This window comes from Orcinus orca, chromosome 15 (assembly GCF_937001465.1).
Source record: "Orcinus orca chromosome 15, mOrcOrc1.1, whole genome shotgun sequence".
NCBI classification, from domain to species: Eukaryota; Metazoa; Chordata; class Mammalia; order Artiodactyla; family Delphinidae; genus Orcinus; species Orcinus orca.
This window is the reverse complement of record NC_064573.1, coordinates 976891-991806: the sequence shown is the minus strand read 5'-3', so window position 1 is coordinate 991806 and position 14916 is coordinate 976891. Positions and strand designations below refer to the sequence as shown.

Sequence of the window (14916 nt, the reverse complement as noted above, 5' to 3'; positions counted from 1 at the left end):
GGGAAGCTCGGCATATGTATTATTATTTGTAGCATGAAAACTCTAGAAAGGACATGGTTAAAATTTAGAGTTGTTGATTTAGTTTTTTCTCCATTTACAAACAGTGGGGGGTTTTTTGTTGTTTTTTTGTATTTTTTAAAAAATTTATTTATTTGGCTGTGCCGGGTCTTATTTGCGGCACGCGGGATCTTCATTGCCACATGCGAGGTCTTAGTTGTGGCACGCAGGATCTAATTCCCTGACCAGGGGTCGAACCCGGGCCCCCTGTGTTGGGAGCGAGGACTCTTAATCACTGGACCACCAGCAAAGTTCCTAAACAGCGTTTCTTTAAAAGGACATTTTAAGTCATGAGAGAGAAGAAAAATGTTTTCTCTTTTCACCAACTGTAGTTATGATTACTTACATCGTAAGATGAGGCTGCCATTAACAGCAGAATTCAGTTACACCTAATAATCAAGTGACCTCTGTACACTTGATACCTTTACTTTATTGTGTGGTTTTGTTTTTCCCATAGGGTGGAGACTGGAGAACTACTTTTCCAGTCCATTTCCCTTTCCTGTCCAGTTAGATGGGGCCATGCCCTGAGGTATGGCCGAAGGAGGGTGGCTGAAAGTCATGTGTACCACTTCCAGCCTCGGCTTTCCCTGTACTGGCTATGTGTCCATGACCAGGGTAACCTTGGAAGCTGCCTGTTGAAGATGGCAGAGCTTCCCTCAGTTTAGGTTCCTTAATGTCTGTGTGGAACAGACTCCCCTCCCATTCTGTCACCAAGTGGACTCTGTATGACAGAGAAGTATTATTAAGTACCAGAGTTGCAAGTTTTATCTTTTACAAATAGCTAGTGTTCCCTTAACACCTGCAGAGCTGTGTCAGGCAGTTAAAACTCTGCCTTTGCCTTCACTTGCTTGTACAGAGCCTCAGAGTCAGCCAGGTGTGAGAGATTCGGGCCTCTCGGGTTTTCAAGGGCATTGTGTGCAGCCCTGCACTGGCAGGTGGCCTTCTAGGCTCTCGGGAATATGATAGAGCTTTTGCTCCTTGTTATCTGATTTTTCTTTTAAATTTTTTTGGTCAGCTTGTTGTTTACCCCAGCTTTAACCACCACCCAAGGTAGCTGTGACATTAAACAATGGCCACTGTTTGTTTTTGACAAACATTCCAGGGAAAACACATTCTCAGTGAATGAACTGTGGGTTGAGTCAAATCCAGACAAGCTCTACCTGATCAGGTGGTTACAGTTGTCTGGGCGTGGGGTTTGGGGAGTCCTAGCCCTGGTTTCTTCCCCTCAGTGGCTACCAGACCATTGGTTTGCTCAGCTACTGTGGAGTTTGACTGGGGGCAGGGTACTGGCAAAGGGACAAGTCAAAACACCACACATCTCACTCATAGCTAGATTTAGCCGTGTTTCTTGAATAAGTGCACCTGGGATTGTTGCAAGTCTTTGATTATTTTCCAGAGTTTTGAGAAAGTTGCTTTAGACAATTTTTGCTTATGTTGTCATTACAGTTATGGAGGAACGGGTTTTCAGAGATGTTTACACTGCCATCCCTGCTTATTTATGATTTCTTTGTCTTTGTAAATGTATTCAGTATAATGAATAACAAACAGTTTGCATTTGGGAGATACTTTTTTTTTCTTTTTTGGCTGCACTACTCGGCATGTGGCATCTTAGTTCCCCGACCAGGGATGGAACCCGTGTGCCCTACACCAGAAGCACAGATTCTTTTCTTTTCTTTTCTTTTTTTTTTTTTTGCGGTACGCGGGCCTCTCACTGCTGTGGCCTCTCCAGTTGCGGAGCACAGGCTCCGGACGCGCAGGCTCAGCGGCCATGGCTCACGGGCCCAGCTGCTCCGCGGCACGTGGGATCTTCCCGGACCGGGGCACGAACCCGTGTCCCCTGCATCGGCAGGCGGACTCTCAACCACTGCGCCACCAGGGAAGCCTGGAAGCATGGATTCTTAACCACTGGACTGCCAGGGAAATCCCGGGAGATGCATTTATATTTAATTGCCCTTGTAGTGATCATGGTAGGAATATATGTAAGATTAAGAATATCATGCTCAATGTGGAAATGGCTTTAGGTAATTAACATAGAAGAAATAGAGTATACAGACTATGTGAGGAGACAAAGTGTGGACAAATCCATCTCTTCAAAGCTGGAAGGTTGTTAGAAGTGTCCATTTTTCAGAGGAAGACTCTGAGGGCTAGTAAATGTTTGCTGAAGTTTCAGAAATTGTTCTTCAGCCACCGTATCATTGTTATGGCATAATAAGATAGCAAAACATGCAGAGAATATTAGAGAATTAGGCAAGTGAGATACTCTCTGATGTGCCAACTACAGATAAATAACGTTATATCCAAATTGATTATGTTTTAAAAATGTTTTTTTCCCTCAAATTTTGCTTTGTATTCTATGTTGTAGGGACAGTTTCTTTCTGTAGGGTAATGATATTTAATATTTTGGAGGTCATGGGTCTTTCTGAGAATCTTAAGAATTATCACTTTGTTCCTCAGAAAAATGTACATAATATACACGTATGCTAAATTTTTACTATTTAACATATTCCTGGAAGGTTATTAATGGCTCCAAGTTTAGGACCTTACTGTCATCTGTTTTAACCTGTGGTTCTATTATATTCCTCAGTTTTATGATTTTTTTCTGTCAAATTTAAATTGTTAAAACAATTCCTGTTACTCTTATGGAGATACTAAAATGTCAGATTACTGTTTCATGATATTTTTCTTCTCTTTATAAAATGGACCAGACAGCTTCCCAGCTGTGTAAAATGTGTCATAACACTGCTTTCAATCAAGGCTTCTTAGCTTTAGAAATTCTGTTTGTGTGACTTTACATAATTATTTAAGGTTTTAAATTAAAGCCTTGTTTTTAAACTTACATGTTTAGAATTTTTTGTGTATCTGCTAACACTGTTAATATTACTTTATTATTTTTCAGTTTCAGTTCAGAAAACCCTGGTAATAGACTGTCTGTTATAGTAAGAATCTCTAAACCCTAGCCAGTGTGAAAGTCTTAAATCTACGCAGCGTGTTGAGTTTGGACGATAGCCACTGGGCGTTTGTCAGTACAGCTCAGTGAGTCTCTTCGTGGCATCATATTGACTGTGTATTAATACAGGGTATTCTGTTGGGCCGTCAGTTGATTGTTTAGAATGTAAATGAGGCTGTTGATGGATCTGGTGACTGATGGCTTAAATTCCAATTAATCAATTGCTTCATCAGTTTCTTAATTCAGATCAAATATCTCCTGAATGCACACAATTCTTTTAGTGGTATTAAGAGAAATTAATGCTTTAGAACTAATTTTCATCAATCTCTTATAAATGCCAATATCTTTTTCACTTGCCTCCTAAGTGATGGCATTATCGTTTAAGTGTTTGGGACATATTACAATAGCTCAGCTGTCACTTGTTAGAGGGCGAGGGGTAGGTAAATGACACTGTCCTCATCCACATTCTCTCTGTGGTGCTATTCATCTTGCCACCAGCTTAAAAATTTCATGCAGAGTCATTAAGCCATATAAATGATTTAGAAATTAAGTTTAATGGCAAACGATCTGGTGTTATATATGCAAAGTCAATGTCTATTTTTCTTTTCTTGGGCACATACTGTAGCCTATCTCTTTCAGACCTATTGGATTTGTGAGCTGTTGCAGGCAGTCTGCTAATATTACAGGGTAACTTATTACAACATATGACAGACTCATGTGCCCTGTGTCACAGTGTCCCATCAATTACTTTATCACCACTTGATGCGGCTCTCCTAGGTGACATATACACGAGTTGATCTTCATTTGATTGTCATTAAACCTGTCCTTTGCTGTCAACTCTTGTCAATTATACCAAATAAAATCAAGTATTCATAAGAAGTCAGTAATAGGATATAAGCAGACCAATTTAATAATTCATTTTTACCGAGCCTTAACTGACATCAGTTGTAGCTAGTGCTTGCTGTGAAAAAATTACTAGATATACTTCGTGTAAGACAAGTCAAGTTGGCCATACTTCTGATTTTGCTGCAGTTCATTCCCTCTCTCTGTCTTTCTCTCTCTCTCTTTAAATCATATCAGTTACTGTGAGCCTAGTAATGTAATAGTACTTGAAGATAAGTAATACGTCAGTTTCCTCTAAATTTTAAAAATAGTGTGTAATTATTTAACATGAGGCATACCCTTTTACTTTTAAGAATGGCAAGTATATTGTTTCCAGTGTTTAATAAGTTTATAGACATCTACATAAGGTATTAGTTTCACTTTTAGAAACACAAAATGTTTGAAATTTAAGAGACTGTAGATATTCTCACCTTTTCCTATTTTCTATGTTAGAAAGCAAACCTGGAGCAGAGCTGTTGGCATTGATGTCTCAAAGTCTGTGTCGTACAGAATCTAGAATCCAATCCCTTTTAAGTTGCTTTTATACTTTATAAAACACACACATACAGATATATATAACCATGCATATATTTAAGAGGAAAAAAAAATCAATCTTGAGTAAAAGGTTTAAGTGTAAAATAATGGGTACTGCAAATTTCCTAGTACTCCTTTTTAGTTGAAACCAGTTATTCTCCTTATCATAAATCTTTTTTTTTTTTAATTTATTTATTTTTTATTTTTTGTGGTAAGCGGGCCTCTCACTGTTGTGGAGCACAGGCTCCGGACGCGCAGGCTCAGCGGCCATGGCTCACGGGCCCAGCCGCTCCGCGGCATGTGGGATCTTCCCGGACCGGGGCACGAACCCGTGTCCCCTGCATCGGCAGGCGGACTCTCAACCACTGCGCCACCAGGGAAGCCCCATAAATCTTTTGACAAGTAATACATAAGAAAATTTATTTATATAACTAGATATATTTTTCAAAGTGCATGAAATCAGATGAAGGTCTCATAGATATATCTTCAACTGATAAAATAGGTGATTGAAAAATCTTTTCTCAGCTCTCTATCTTATTATGTCTTACAGAAGTGACTTAACCTGTATGACTCTCCTAGTTTCATGTTGGCAACACTAATGCCTGTGCCATCGGTAGTTAAAAGGATTAAATGCACTTGGTTAAGGAATCAGTGGGGCGCATTTCAGATGCTGAATTGCTGGTGGCTGTAATTAGTTGAAAGTGCATTGGCTCCAAGAGAAAAGTATTTGGTATTTACGCAGAGTAAGAGAGCAAGGAAATGCTTACAGATGTGCAGGGGTCCATTTCTTCTAGGGGTGGATGTGGATTCGCACGGACCCATTTTAGTTTTAGAACATTGTGCAAAAGGTGCACTGGACTAAGCTGTGTAAAGATGTGTTCTTACATAGCTACCTTAGCTAGTTCCCCAAATTTCAGAAATAATTAGCTAAGGAATTAATAGGTTCCTGGTGTATACCATTCGCTGGCAGATTTCAATAGATTTTCCTCTAAATTTTACACCACCGCTCCAGAGTAAGTCTTATTTTTTCCGCTGTGCACATGAAAACCTTCATGAGGTGAAGTACCTGGACAGGGAGCTCAGTGAGTGGGTTATTAGGCAGTGCTCAGCCCAAGCATCCCACTGCTACACCAGCTTTTAAGTTTTGAATTGCCTTCAGTACTGTTGACGTTTGGGGCCTGGTATTTATTTCTTTGTAGTGGTGGCTTGTCTCTGCCCTGCAGGGTGTTGAGCAGTATTCTTGGCCTCGACTCCTCGGGTGCCAGGAGCACCCTTCCAGCCCCCACCCCCAGCGCCTACTGTGAAAACCAAGTCTCCAGACGCTTCCTGAGGGCAAAATCGCCCCTGGTTGAAAATCACTAGAGGATTGTTTCATCCACGAAAATACCTAAAATAAATCTTCAGTATTCAGTTGTATATCTTTTGAAAGTAATTGTTTTAATATTCTTCAGAGATCTTTCTTGATAAGAACAGATTGATCCTGTGGAATTTTAGCCATGACCTACCCCAGTTCCATGTGAAGGAAGCTTCTGCTCTAGGCCAGTGCAGCCAAGAAATCAGGGCCTCCATCTCCCTGCAGCTCCCAGGCGAAGGCCAGGGCCTCACCCTGGAGGGGTACCCACCCGTCTAAGGCTTCTGTGTTGCTGTAGTGATCACTACTGAAAGCTGACCTGGCATACGGCAACCTCTTCCTCTGGATAAAAGGGAAAAGGCCATGAGATAACTTGTTGATGAAATTAGCTGCTGAAGTGGAGAGGACATGCAGTGTGAGCTCTACTGCAGGACCACGTTTGCAGTCAGCTGTTCACCAGAGCAACACTGGTGGTGAACTGCGCTGATCAGTAGTATAATTCTACATGAAATCGATGGATAGGAGCAAACACTGATAGACAGGGGAAGGGGAGCTCGGAAATACAGATACGAGAAAAGTACAATGGAAAGTAGTCTCCATCTTTGCGGGTGTTCAAATATAAATTTAAATGTGAATTTCTGTAGTGCAGTTTCAGTTATTTGCAGTGTTCTTTTCCTGCAAAGAAAAAAGTTTGTATAATATGTTTGGTGTATATTTTCTGTGTTAATCTGAATATGTTTCTTAAAAAATTTTTTTTATTTTGTACATTTTAAAAAATTATATTTATTTTTATTTGTGGCTGTGTTATGTCTTCATTGTTGCGTGCAGGCTTTCTCCAGTTGTGGCAAGCAGGGGCAACTCTTGGTTGCGGAACACGGGCTTCTCATTGCGGTGGCTTCTCTTGTTGTGGAGCACGGGCTCTAGGAGTGCGGGCTTCAGTAGTTGTGGCACGTGGGCTCAGTAGTTGTGGCTCTCAGGCTCTAGAGCGCAGGCGCAGTAGTTGTGGCGCACGGACTTAGTTGCTCCGTGGCATGTGGGATCTTCCCGGACCAGGGCTCGAACCCGTGTCCCCTGCATTGGCAGGCAGATTCTTAACCACTGCGCCACCAGGGAAGCCCTGTACTTTATTGTTTTAAGTTCACAAAAAAAAGTGAGAAGGCGGTACAGAGATTTCCAGTACGCCCCATGCCCTCACACCTGCGTAGCTTCCCTCATCATGAGCATCCCCCACCAGATGATGCATTTGTTGCAGTTGATGGACTGACGCTGACACATCATCCTCACCCAAATTCCATAGTTTACATGAAAATTCACTCTTGGTGTAGTACATTCTATGGGTTTTGGCAAATGTATAATGACATCCATCCATCATTATATATATCATACAGAGGATTTTCACTGTCCTAGAAATTTTCTGTGCTCTGCCCATTTACCTCTACCCCTAACTCCATCCTGGGCAGCCATAGATCTCTTTAGTGTCTCCGTGGTTTTTTTCTTTTCCAGAATGTCACGTAGTTGGAACCACATAGTATGCAGCCTTTTCAGATTGGTTTCTTTTACTTAGTGATAAACATTTAACGTTCCTTCTTATCTTTTCATTACTTGATAGCTCATTTCATTGTATGCTGAATAATTCTCCATTGTCTGGATTTACCATAGTTGATCCATTCACCTACTGGAGGACATTTGGTTGCTTCCAAGTTTTGGTAGTTATGAATAAAGCTCGTATAAAATCTGCATGCAGGATTTTGTGTGGACATGAGTTCCCCAGCTCTTTCGGGTAAATGGCAAGGAGTGCAATCGCTGGATCGTATCGTAAGATTATGTTTAGCTTTGTAAGAAACCACCAAACTGTCTTCCGAAGTGGCTGCACCATTTTGCATCCCCACCAGCAATGATGAGAGTTCCTGTTGCTCCGCATCCCCGCAAGCCTTGGTGTTGTCAGTGTTCTGGAGTTTGGCCATTCTCATAGGTGTGGAGTGGCGTCTCGTTGTTTTACCTTACATTTCCCTGATGATGTGATGTGGAGCATATTTTCATATGCTTATTTGCCGTCTCTGTATCTTCTTTGTTCTGGTTTGGCCCATGTTTTAACTGGATTGTTTTCTTATTGTTGAGTTTTAAGAGTTCTTTATATATTTTGGATAACAGCCCTTTATCAGATGTGTCTTTTGCAAATATTTTCTCCCAGTCTGTGCCTTGTTTTCTAATTCTCTTGCTGATATGTTTGCAGAACAGAAGTTTTAAATTTTAATGAAGTCCAATTTATCAGTTTTTGCTTTTTTTTTTAATAGATCACGTCTTTGGTGTTGTATCTAAAAAGGCAGCACCATAGCCAAGGTCGTCTAGGTTTTCTCCTAGGTTATCTTCTAGGACTGTTATAGTTTTGCATATAAGTCTGTGATCTATTTTGAGTTAATTTTTTATGAAGGGTGTAGGTCTGTGACTAGATTCATTTCTTTTGTGTATGGATGTCTGGTTGTTCCAGCACTATTTGTTGAAAAGGCTATCTTTGCTCAATAGTACTGCCTTTGCTAGTTTGTCAAAGATTACTTGACTATATTTATGGAGTTCTATTTAAAGGTTCTCTCTATTCTATTCCCTTCATCTATGTCTACTCTTTCACCAATACCACACTGTCTTGATTACTGTAGCATTATAGTAATTTTTTTTCAAGGTTGGTGAATGGTTTTACTTTTGAAGTGAATTTATTTATTTTCTTTTTTACTGTGTTCAAACACACGTAACATAAAATACACATAAGCCCCAGCCCTGGTGCCACCGTTCCACTTTCTGTCTGTGAATTGGACGATGTAAGACCCTCAGGTAACTGGATTCATACAGTGTTTGTCTTTCTGTGTTTCACTGAGTGTAACGTCCTAAAGGTTCATCCATGTTGTAGCCTATTGTAAAATTTCTGTCCTTCCTCAGTCTGAATAATACTTCATTGTATGTATATACAACATTTTCCTTATCTATTCATCCATCAGTGGACACTTGGGTTACTTCCATGTTTTATTTATTGTGAATAACACTGCTATGAACATGAGTGCACAAATGTCTCTTTCAGACCTTGCTTTCAGTTCTTTTGGGCCTACACCCAGAAGTGGAATTGCTAGGTCATATGGTAATTCTTTAAAAAACTTTTTTAGAAACTGCTGTACTGTTTTGCATTGGATATCTTCTTCCATCCTTTCACTTCCAGCTTCTTTGTATCTTTGTATCTAAAGTGAGTCTCTTGCAGACAGCATGTGCTTGGATCGCGCCTTTGTCCATTCTGCCAGTCTCTGTCTTTGGTAGGAGTCTGAATAATATTTACCTATTTACCTATTTATATTTAAAGTCATTGCTGATAAGGAGCAACTTCTTTCATTGTGCAGTTTGTTTTCCTTATGCCTTATAACTTTTTTTTTTTCCTTCATTTCCTACATTACTGTCTTTTCTGGTTGATATTTCGTAGTAAAATATTTGAATTCCTTTCTCATTCCCTTTTGTGTATATTCGGAACTCTGCTCCTTTATAGTTCTGTCCCCGTCCTTTCAGGTGTTGATGTCACAGAATTACATCTTCATACACTATGTTCCCAAGACATAAACTAATAATTATTTTAAATGCATTAACCTTTTAAATTATGTAGAAAACAAGATTAGAAGTTACAAACCAAGTTACAGTAATTCTGGCTTTTAGACTAATAATTTCTTTAAATTTATTAATCTCTTAAATCGTGTAGAAAAAGTGCAGTTCAAACCATTCTTACAATAATAGTAGCTTTTATAATTGCCATGCATTAGTAACCTTTACTGAGATCTTTATTTCTCCACACAGCTTCACGTTACTGTCTACTGGCCTTTCATTTCACCTACCAGACTGCCTTGAGCACTTGCAGGGCAGGTCTAGTGGTCACCAGCTTCCTCAGCTTTTGTTTACTTGAGAATGTCTTGATTTCTCCCTCACATTCAAAGGGCAGTTTTGCTGGATTGAAGATATTTGGTTGCAGTTTTTTTCTTTTAGCACTTGGAGTTGATTGGTTCACTGCCTTCTGGCTTCCATAGAAATTCCATCTCTTTCTGATGAGCAATCTGGTGGTTATCTTACTGAGGATCCCTTGTATATGATAATTCTCTTTTCTCTTGCAGTTTTCAAGATTCTCTTTGTCTTTGAAAGTTTGATTATAATGTGTCTTGGTGTGGGTCTGTTTGAGTTCATATTACAGGCATGGTTTCCTGGTACTTGTAAAAGTTATGTTTACACTATACTTCAGTCTGTTAAGTGTGCAGTAGCATTATGTCTAAAAAAAAGTACAACCTTAATTAAAAAATACAAAACAAAAACAAGTTTTGTCTTTGTAGTAACAATTTTACTACAATAGTAAAATCAAAGAACAATGATCACAGATCATCGTAACAAATATAACAATAGTAAAAAGTTTGAAATATTACAAGAATTACCAAAATGTGACAAAGAGATGCAAATAGAGCAAATGCTCTTGGCAAAAATGGCCCTGATAGACTTGCTTGATGCAGGGTTGCCACACACTTCCAATCTGTGAAAGAACGTAGCATCTGCAAAGTGCAACAAAAGAACGTATCTCTGTGCTTGGATTTTGTTGGGGTCCTTGGGAGTTTATATTCATGTCTTTCATCAAATCTGGGAAGTTTTCAGCCATTATTCAGATATTCTCTCTGTTCCTTCTTCTCTGTCTTGTCCTTCTGGGCCTCCCACAGTGCATATGTTGGTCCACGTGACAGTGTCCTATGGGTCCATTTGTCTCTGTTCACTTTTTTCCCATCTTTTTCCTTCTGTTCCTCAGGTTGGATCACTTCCATTGTCCTATCTTCAGGTTTGCTCATTCTTTGCTATGCCTGCTCAAATCTGCCTTTGACTCCCTCTAGTGAAATTTTCATTGCCCTTGAATTTCTTTTTCATTTCTTTTTGGGTTTTCTCTCTCTTTATCGATATCTCCATTGTGTTCATACATTGTTTTCTTGACTTTCTCCACATCTTTCTTTAGTTCTTCGAGCATCTTTTTAGACAGTTGCTTTAAAGTCTTTGTTTAGTAGAACTACCGTCAGGTCTTTTTTGAGGACAGTCTCTGTTGATTAAGTTTTCTCCATTAAGTTGGCCATACTCTCCTGTTTTTGTTTTTGGTTGCTTTTTTTTTTTTTTTTTGAACACTGGACATTTCTATCTAATAATGTGGTAACTCTGGAGATTGTCCCCCAGTGGTGGGACAGCTGGAGACTCTATAATAATAGTAATGGCATTGGAGTGAAACTCCTCAAGTACTGGAGCTCATTCAGCACACACAAACACACATACACACACATGCACGCACGCACACACACATGCCTAATGGGTCTCCTTCTGAGGATGGCAGGGTACTAGTTCATTGCCTTGAAATGTGGGTAGATAACCACAGGAGTCAGTGCTTTCTTATAGGAACTTTCCCACCAGGTGAGCCAACTGGATCCAAAGAGCAGAGGCCTCTCCTTTTACATTTTTTTCCAGGTAAAAGGTGAAAAAGAAGGATAGACTGCTGCCTTCTGCACCCTCTGGTGCAGTAACGGGTACCTCTAGTGGGCATTAAGCATGAAGGGCTGTTGGCATCAGAGAAGAGCAGGCCATTGTACCTCTGGACGGAAGCAGGGCAGCATTGCTGAGGGTCAGTGGAGTCTGAGCTGGGCTCTGTGTGCAGGAGCCAGCGTTGTAGGACCTGCAGAGGGAAGGGGAGCAGGGGCTGGCCTGGACCCTGAGTGTTCAGTCAGCAACACGCAGAACCAGCCTTTCAGCAGACAAATTGGAAGGAGGGGTGGGGAGGGCCTGGGGTGAAAAGTGACTTTACAGACATTCCCAGAGTGGGCTCTGCAGTGGTGCTAAGGATGTACATCTGCACAGGGACGTACAACTGACAGTCCTGCTGCTTTACAAGCAGGGAAGGGGCTGCAATGGTGTCGGGGCACATGCAGCATCTCCTAAGGGGTCTCACAGTTGTGCACAAGATATTTATCTTGTAGTAATTTGTAAGGTGTACATATGCTTGTGTGGCTTTCTACAACTATTTTATGTTACAGTTAAATTTTTGAAAAACCTCAAAAGTCACTTGAATTCATTATGTGGTTAAACTACTAATTTGTTACTTAGTTTTATCTGATTCCTTTTATATTTTCGGGGTCACTTTTTTAAAGTTTGATGTGATTTGGCTTTTTAATTATGTGAATCATGTATGATCTCAGAGTGAACAGTGTAACATAGGATACACTCCCAAAGGTGTTGCTTCTGGCCCGTCCCTCCCCTTTCCCTTTCCTTCCTGTGGGTAGTGTCCCTCCCTGCACACACGCATACAGACACACACACTCACGCTTTCCCCACCTTGTTCTCCAGTAGCTGGTGTTACTTTGTTCCCAGTGTTGTGCACCTGGCTTTTTTCATTAGATGGTATATATCCTAGAGAGATTTCTCAGTAGAAATGGAGGCCTTTCTCATCTCTTTTTCTTTTTCCTTTCTGTTTCTTTTTCCTTCCTTCCTTTCTTTGCTTTTTTTTTTTTTTTCACTGCTGCATGTGCTCCCTTGTATTCAGCTGATTCCCTGATTTTGTGTTCCCACTCCTTTGGTTATGATTAATAATGTTGCACAGTTGCCCTGTATGTATGTGTTTTGTGCTTTGCTGTTGTGTAAGAGGATACGTTATAAGAAATGGTGTGACAGCATGGGCAAAGAGTAAATGGACTTTTGTAATTTAATATTTTTTATGTTTAAAATTGGATGGGGTTGTGAGTATGACAGTAGCTCTTTTCAGGCTTTAACATTTTAGCTGTGCTTTTATTATTGAGCATATGTTTTATAGTGGTACATCATATATTTTATTAGCAAAGTTATATCACACACTCTTGGGTATTTTTGTATATTTACTTATTATTGTGTTATTATCAAAACATAAGCTAAAGGTAGAAATGATCAATGTAGTCTTTCTAAAATAAAGTAAACCTTTATTACTAATAAACCTTAATAGTCTAGAACACCAACTAGGAGACAAGTGAATAAACAATGACTTCTATCTTTTCAGCAGACTCATTTTGTGAGTCAAATAAATAGTACTTTTAAGGATTTTTTGTTAATGGGAATCTGTAGATATATCATTTCTGTATCCCACTGTGCTGTGAATTGTGGCTTTAAAGTACCTGTAACTTAGGAGTTTTTCCTCTCTTATTCCAAGGTTCATGTTTTATTCGAACTGATCAACTCGATGGTGAAACTGACTGGAAGCTGAAAGTGGCGGTGAGCTGCACGCAGAGGCTGCCGGCTCTGGGGGTGAGTGTTGCTGTCATTATTCCATCATTTACTGTAGTGGCCATTTCTGTGCAGTAGATACAGTTCTGTTTATACCAACTTAATTAATGTGTTGATAATGTTTTAAAATAATTTCTTCGTTACTAAGTTCATTGAAAATTATGCCCACGTAATTTCTCTGGTGTCTTAGCACATAACCTTTTTGAGGTATAGTTTTAAATGTTCCTTTTGGCTTGACTCTTAGGTTTTCTTTCTTTTCTTTCTCTTTCCTTTTTGTTTCTGTTTTTAAAACCCCCCTCATGTGAGTAATCTTTGAAATTGAGAACTCTTGGTGGGGTTAGCTACATCCATTTTTGCTAACTGACTGACTCCCAGGAGGCTGTTCAGATACTGCTTTGGTAGAACTCACGTGGGCTTAGCCCAGCCTTGGACACCAGCCTGTCCACTTCAGCTTTTCCCTTTGAAGGTGGAGGGGAAGTGAATTGTTCCTTCCTAGGGAGGGGGAAGTGAAGTGTTCCTGCGTGTCTCGGCAGAGTGAGAAGGGGAAAGACACCTCTGGACTTCTTGCTTGGCCTTTGCTGCCTGGGGAACGGGCAAGAGGTGGGACCAGAGGGCACAGTACTTAACGGATCTCAGTGTTTTTAGTGATCTCTGAAACAGATCTCACGAGTGCTCAGAACCTCCTAAACTGCTATACTTCTTTTTTTTTTTTTTTTTTTTAAGTCAAAATCACGGTTGTGGTCATTTGGTGTTTGTTTTGTGTTATACGTATGATTTATCTGAATGAGAGAAGCTTTATCTTACATGATTTGCTGATATTCACTGGAGAGTAAAGAAAGATTGAGGGTCTTCAGAATGACCTTGGACCCAAGCAGTTGTTGGTTAAGGGAAAGGAAATTGAATCCTCTGGATTTGGTCACTTTCCTTAGATGGGTTGGATTTGATAGGAATAGCTACTGCACATAGCTTACAGTTAATTACTGTGAATAGCAGGAACCTTCCTTATTGTAAATATTGTACTTTCTGGAAAGTAAATCTGTTTGGCATGTATAAGGCTTGGCAGTATTTTGTTTCTTTAGGTATCTTCCATTGCCTGTACTTAGGTAGTACCAAGGTTGAAATTCATTCCTTGCTTAGAGTTTGTTGGTTTCTTGGAGCTGTGGGTTCCTGGTTTTCTTCTCTTTTCCGTCCTCCTTTCTGCGCAGACCCCTGTCTCTGGGACACGAGCGACAAGTGTGTTAGACTTGCTGTTCCTGCAGGTGTCGAGCTTCTGCTGCTCTCTTCTCAGTCTTGTTCTCTTTCTGTGACTCAATTTTGACAGTTTCGGTTGGCTCTTTTTTTTTTTTTTTTTTTAGTTGCACAGCTTTTGGGATTTTAGTTCCCTGACCAGGGATTGAACCCAGGCCCTCAGCAGTGAGAGCACGGAGTCCTAACCACTGGAGCATCAGGGAATTCTCAATTTGCTCTGTCTTTAGATTCACTGATTTTATCTCGTGCAGTGTCTAGTCTTCTGTTAAGACCACCCAGCTAATTTTTTTATTCCAAATCTTGTATTTTTAATCTCTGGAACCAGGTTCCACCTGGTCACCCATTTTTGTTATTGTTTGAATACTTTTCTTTCCTAATATGTTCATAGTTTCATTTAAATCTTTCAGCAGTTTACAACACTTATTCTTCGTCTGTTAATGCCATTGTCTCTGTTATTTTGGGCATGTTTCTTCTTAAAAAAATGTTCTCCTTGTTACAGGTCACACTTTCCTGCTTCCTTGCACAGCTGGTAATTTTTAGTTGGATGCTGGATATTGTAAATACTATATTTTTTTCTTCCTTCAAAACCTGTTGATCTTGATTTTCTTAG

The 14916-nt window shown here is 40.0% G+C and overlaps 1 protein-coding gene across 17 annotated transcripts in view; it reads left to right on the top strand.

Moving 5' to 3' along the window:
- Positions 1-14916, top strand: part of ATP9B (ATPase phospholipid transporting 9B (putative)) — a 217666-nt gene that overhangs the window by 62445 nt on the left and 140305 nt on the right. For all 17 annotated transcript variants that reach the window (XM_049698583.1, XM_049698579.1, XM_049698578.1 and 14 more), the window contains one exon: positions 12985-13079. In XM_049698583.1, coding sequence (XP_049554540.1) covers positions 12985-13079 — 95 coding nt within the window. The remainder of the gene's footprint in view (positions 1-12984; positions 13080-14916) is intronic.